This window comes from Suricata suricatta, chromosome 9 (assembly GCF_006229205.1).
Source record: "Suricata suricatta isolate VVHF042 chromosome 9, meerkat_22Aug2017_6uvM2_HiC, whole genome shotgun sequence".
NCBI classification, from domain to species: Eukaryota; Metazoa; Chordata; class Mammalia; order Carnivora; family Herpestidae; genus Suricata; species Suricata suricatta.
In genome coordinates this window covers 41,636,227-41,642,311 of record NC_043708.1, presented here as the reverse complement: position 1 = coordinate 41,642,311, position 6,085 = coordinate 41,636,227, and the positions used below count along the sequence as shown (strand labels likewise).

The 6,085-nt window shown below is 41.4% G+C and overlaps 1 protein-coding gene across 1 annotated transcript in view; it reads left to right on the top strand.

The window, feature by feature from the left end:
* Positions 1-6,085, top strand: part of TMEM260 (transmembrane protein 260) — a gene marked incomplete at its 5' end in the record, with an annotated part of 66,234 nt that continues 60,149 nt past the window's right edge. Inside the window, one exon of the mRNA XM_029952185.1 lies at positions 1-82. Coding sequence (XP_029808045.1) covers positions 1-82 — 82 coding nt within the window. The remainder of the gene's footprint in view (positions 83-6,085) is intronic.

Here is a 6,085-nt window from a genome sequence, read left to right as displayed (position 1 = left end):
CGCGGCGGCCTGGCCGTGTTCGCCGCCGTGGCCGCCGTGTTCACCCTCACGCTGCCCCCCTCGGTGCCGGGGGGAGACTCGGGTAAAGTATCTCAGGGCCGCCCTCCTGCCCCTCTCCTTCGTCGGTCGGCTCGCGCCTTCCATCGTTCCCCTCCCCGTACCCCCGACCCAATGCAGCGTTTTGCGTTCCAGAACCAGCTTGTGATTCCATTCCTGTAACTGGGTTCTGTGGTTCTCAGGCTTGTTGGTTTCGCCCGCTGGGACTTCGCGACCTCTCCCCTTGCCCGGCTCCATTTTGGGAGACCTAGTTTTCGTTTTCCATTCCTTTTCAGCCCACAAATCCTACTTACTGTGTCCTTACCGTGTTCCAGACAAAAGGAGTAACAGTGGTGCTGACCAAGCATCGCGGAGAGTATTCCAGTGCGGGTGGAGAGCGTGCACCAACTACCGAAAGAACAGTGACATGTTGGGTAGTGATGAGTGGAGAGAGCAGGAGGGGAACGTGATGGAGAGTGGGGCAGGCAGTCGCTCCGCCAGAAGGGCTAGCCAGGAAGGGCCTTTGAGCAGCAGATGGTAGTCGAAACCTGAATGTTGAAAAGGAACCGGCCATGCAGGAAATTTGAGGGAGAACACTGAAAAGTGGAAGCTAGTCGTGGCTTAAAACAAGCTGCTTCTATTAAAAAGAAAAGCAGGGACCATTTAAATGTCATGAGCGATTGTTCTGTAGTTGTTATACGATTGTCTTATACTTGAGATGAGGCACAAGATGCAGGGTCCGTTTTTGATTTTGCCTGGCCGCCAAACATAATGACCATCCAGTAATGCCTGATTTTGTCAGAATGGTGTTGTAACCTCAGGTAGTGAGTCTACAGATGGAAAACATGGAGTGTACTAGTTATGTTTTGCTGCCTAAGACAGCCCCAAATTTAGTGGCTTAAAACGGCCAATATTTATCTCACATTTTCTGTGGATCAGGAATCTAGGTGCCTTTAGCTGGGTGCTCTTACTCTGGACGGGGTTGTTGTCCGGGTGTGGACGGAAGCTGCGGTCTCTTCAAGGCTCATCCTGGGGAGGAACCGCTTCTACCCTCGGTCCAGTTCTTTGCGGGTGGGTCTTTCTCCGGAAGCCCACTCTTGTGATGAGAAATATGGCACCTTAGTCCGACATGTCAGTCATTTTGTAAACCTCGTCATGGAAGTGATTGATGCACGACTGCCCTATTTTATTCCTGGAAGTTAGTAAGTCCAACCCACACCCAGTGGGCAGAGGATTAGGTAGTGGGAACACCAGGAGTTGGGGATCACAGGGGGCCATCTCTCTGCCACATTGAAGGTCCTTGGTGTTCCTTTTACAAATCATTACCTTTAATCTTTCTTTCAAGTCCTGTTGAACAGATAGAAGCAATATATTTCATTAGCATAGTTGGGAATGGAGTTACCATTTCTTCAAGAGTTACATTAAATAATAGAAATAACTATACTTGTGAGGTTTTTTTTAAGGTGTGAGGGGCTTTTTTTATATTTAAATCCCAGGTAATTAACATACAGTATAATAATGATCACAGGAATAGAATTTAGTGATCCATCACTCACATGACACCTAGTGCTTATCACAAGTGCCCTCCTTAATGCCCATCACCCATTTAGCCCAACCCCCCACCAGCAACCCTCAGTTCTCAGTCTTTAAGAGTGTCCTATGGTTTGTCTCCCTGTTTTTGTCTAATTTTTGCTTCCCTTCCCCTTTGTTCAACTATTTTGTTTCTTGAATCCCACATATGAGTGAAATTGTATGGTATTTGTCTTTCTCTGACGGACTTATTTCACTTAGCATAATACACTCTAGTTCCATCCACATTGTTGCAAATGGCAAGTTTTCATTGTTTTTCATTGCTAAGTAGTATTCCTGTGTGTGTGTGTGTGTGTGTGTGTGTGTGTGTGCGCGCGCGCGTGAATCTCATACCTTCTTTCTCCATTCATCAGTAGATGGATAGTAGGGCCCTTTCCATAATTTGGCTAGTGTTGATAGTGCTGCTATAAACATTGGGGAGCATGTGCCCCTTCAAATCAGCATTTTTGTATCCTTTGGATAAATTCCTAGTAGTGCAGTTGCTGGGTTATAGGGTAGTTCTATTTTTAATTTTTTGAGGAACCTCCATACTGTTTTCCAGAGTGTCTGTGCCGATTTGTATTCTCACCAACAGTGCAAGTGAGAGTTTTGACAATGGAGAGCATTACTCAAAGACTGAGGAGTTCTATACCTTAAAAAAAAAAAAAAAGAAAAAAACATTGACAGTTACCCCATGGTTCTTTGAACCTGCAGCATTGGGGCAGGGGGTCGAATAAAAATAACTAACACTTACTGAGCTCTTACTATATGCCAGGCACTGTTCCAAGTACTTTACATTGGTTGTTGTTCTAATCCAGTTACTATCTCTATGAGGTAGGTTCCGTCAGTAGCTTCCTTTTATAGCTGACAAAACTGAGGCCAACCTGTGTCCAAAATCACACAGCTAGAAAGTAGGGCAGTTGAGGAAAGAACTCAAGTAGACCTAGAACATGCTCTCTTAGCCTCTGCTCTAAGTTCTTTGTTAAATCCATCATTAACATGTATACAGATATTTAACGTCTATAATTGGTACCTTTATTAATACTGTCTTTTTTTCCCCCAGTAGAATGTTATCTATTCAGATGCGACTTTTTAGGTGTTCTCATTGGTTTAGTTTGATGCCAAATAGTGGTTGCTTCTAATAACTTGGTGTTCATTGTTGCAAATGATAAATAAACTTTCCCAAGTATTGCCAATCAAGTTGTATAATGCTGTCTTTGATAATTTTGTTTATATGTTGGAAGTACTGTCCTCCTTGAATGTTTCTGTTTATGAAATATATTTTTTATCAATAAATGGAACACATCTCAAAACCAATATAAAGTATGTATTTTTCTTCCTGATAAGTCTTAAATTATACTCCATAAACCGATCACATTGTGTGCCCTTGCCAGAATTGGTTTTTTTGCAATACTTGATACACATAGTTGACTTATGATCAGGAATACTCATTCTTTGGAGGAGAGTGTGGGAATCAAGCCTTCACTTCTCTTGTTATTCTCGGGACAAATAAATTAGCTTATTTATGTGTTTATATATCTTAAGATTTACTGTCTTTAACAGACTTGATAGATGAAAATATAACTATGATTAATATAAAAAGTATAATACAGAGGGAGCTAGTTTTTGTAAAGGCTAAGCATCTGCAAACAGTTCTGAGCTTGCCACCCGTTTGTGTCTCAGACAAGCTGTAATTCTCAAAACTTGAACGCACCTCAGAATTGCCTGGGAAACTTGGGCCCAATGCCAGAGAGTCTTAATATAGGTAGGTTTGGTGAAGGAATCTTCATTTCAAAAAAAGCATCCAGGTAATTCTGGTGCAGGTTGTAGTAGGACTTAAATTTGAGGAAGCCCTAGGGTAAATAAAGATTTGGGAAAAAACAAGTATCCGAGAGCCTCTTCCTCCCTCCACCCCCATCCCTGCCCATTCTCTTCAATTAATCATATTCAATTAAAAAAAATTTTTTTTCAATGTTTTATTTTTGAGAGAGAGAGGGAGACACAGAATCCAAAGACAGGCTCCAGGCTCTGAGCTAGCTGTCAGCACAGAGCCCGACGCGGAGCTCGAACCCACGAACCATGAGATCATGACCTGAGCCAAAGTTGGACGCTTAACCGACTGAGCCACCCAGGCACCCCTCATATTCAATTTTAAGAGTAATGTTTCCCTTTAGCTTTTTCCAAGGATACATTTATAGACTTTAATAATAGCTATGGGTTCTATTTAGATACTAGTTTAAGATTTGATAAGAGTTGGTGACTGAAGTTTTTCACATTCTGGATTTTTATACCAACAGAACTCAGTAAAGAATAACAGCATTATGGGACTTCCGGGTGGCTCAGTTGGTAACGTGGCCGACTCTTGATTTTGGCTCCGGCCATGATCTCACAGTTCCATGAGTTGAAGCCCTGCGTCTGTGTCTATGCTATTGGTGCAGAGCCTACTTGGGATTCTCTTTCCCTCTCTCTCTTCCCCTCCCCCATGGGCTCTCTCAAAATAAATGAACTTTAAAAAAAGCATTATGGGGGCGCCTGGGTGGCTCAGTCGGTTAAGCTTCCGACTTCGGCTCAGGTCGGATCTCACGTTCGTGGGTTCAAGCCCCGCGTCGGGCTCTGTGCTGACAGGCTAGCTCAGAGCCTAGAGCCTGCTTCCAGTTCTGTGTCTCCTTCTCTCTCTGCCCTTCCCCTCTCATGCTCTGTCTCTCCTGTATCAAAAATTAATAAAACGTTAAAAAAAATAAAAGCATTATGAGTTTTTAATGGTAAAAAGAAGTTAGAAAAAGTAGGCTACTTTTCTTAATGTTAAATGCAATTCTAAATATATTTTACATGGAGGAGAGTAGTGACCTTGAAAATTTGAATTTAACTGTTTCATCATCACTACCGAAATATCAAAGAGCAGATGAAAACAGTTTGGGACTGAAGACACGCTTATCCATTCTGGAATAAAACTATACAATATCCTTGATAGTTGTTACAAAGGGGATGGTTACTTTAAATTCTTTTAGGCCATAAACAATTTCTTTCAAAAGTCTTTAAGATCCAGAAAGTGCCTTTGGTTTCCAAAGTGCTCTTGCATATCTCCAGAATGAAAAGATGTCCTTATGTAATTGACTTAGTTGAGCAGTAGCTGTCTTTGGGTGCCCTTATGGGGCTTCTAGTCATTCACCCTAAGATAGGGCGTCTTAGCAAGGATGACAATATGATTTGTCTTATTGTCAACCTCTTTGTGCAGGGCTTGAGTTAGTTTCTTTGTGTGACCAGAGGGAGAGGCGGTGGTGTCTCGAAAGACTTTTGAAGTGGATAGGATAGTATTTTCAACTTTGTAGGAAAGACAGAAATGAAAACAACTAACCAAAATATAAGGCAATCTTAAGTGCTGAACAGAGGTTAGAGCAGGTTCTATGGAGGAGTAAGAAGTGATTAATTTTGATGGGGGAGGCTGGGGAAGGGTATGGATAAGGAAAGGTGTCCCTGAGAAGGTGGCAATTGAATTAGGCCTCGAAGGATTTAGGAGAGGATACTGGGTGAGAAAATGAGTGATAAGAGGTGCAAAAGAGAACCATTCCAGAGGAACGGTGAGTAATCAGATTTGACTGAACCGAGCATAGGTTTCATTGATATAAGCCTTGTAAAGGGCCTTTAAAGCCATAGAGGGCTCGCGTGTCGTGCTGAGGAATCTGAACTTCATTTAGTACGCTGAGAGCAGCCATTGAGAAATTTTGGATTAGTGATAATAGTCCAACCTTCTTTTGGGGGGTGGGATGGCGATAAGTGATTTCAGTATGAAGATGAATTGGAAGAGAAAACTGGTCAAAGCTATTGCTATAGTCCAGGCCAGAGGGTAAAGATCTATATTGTGGCTGGGACACTAGAAATTAAAAGAGTATTAAAGTTAATATCCATCAAAGGATAGAAAATGGACATTAATACATTTCTTAATAGATAAGGGAAACTTTCACAAACCATCAACATTGATTTGTTACATTGTACTGTATTACAGTGTACAGGAATGAGTCAGAAATAGTCCCTGTGCTCTGGATACTTAAAATATTAACAAATAGGCCTTGAATTACTGCATCATAATTTTAGAAATAATCACTGATGGCTAGGAATTGCAAAGGACTATGTAAGTAATAGAATGATTTAGTGGTTTGAAGAAATGTATTATGGTCGTCAGAGCTTCCCCAAATAAGCTGGAGCTACTAAGTATTTGGCAATCATTTAAAGATAGCCAATGTATTTAATGTAGAGAAGGTATTCAAATGCCAGTTTAGGGCAGAATGGTACATGTTACAGAGTATCCAAGCCTCAGATGTCTGCACATGTTACATATAAAGTTACATTTTTGTAGAGATTTTAATACTAAAATCTTGAGGGACAATACAGCACATTACACTAATATTTCATAAGAGTTTTTGTATATTTGTGTGTACAACTTTTAGGAAGGACAATAGGCACTTTTTAAGAACTAGAATTC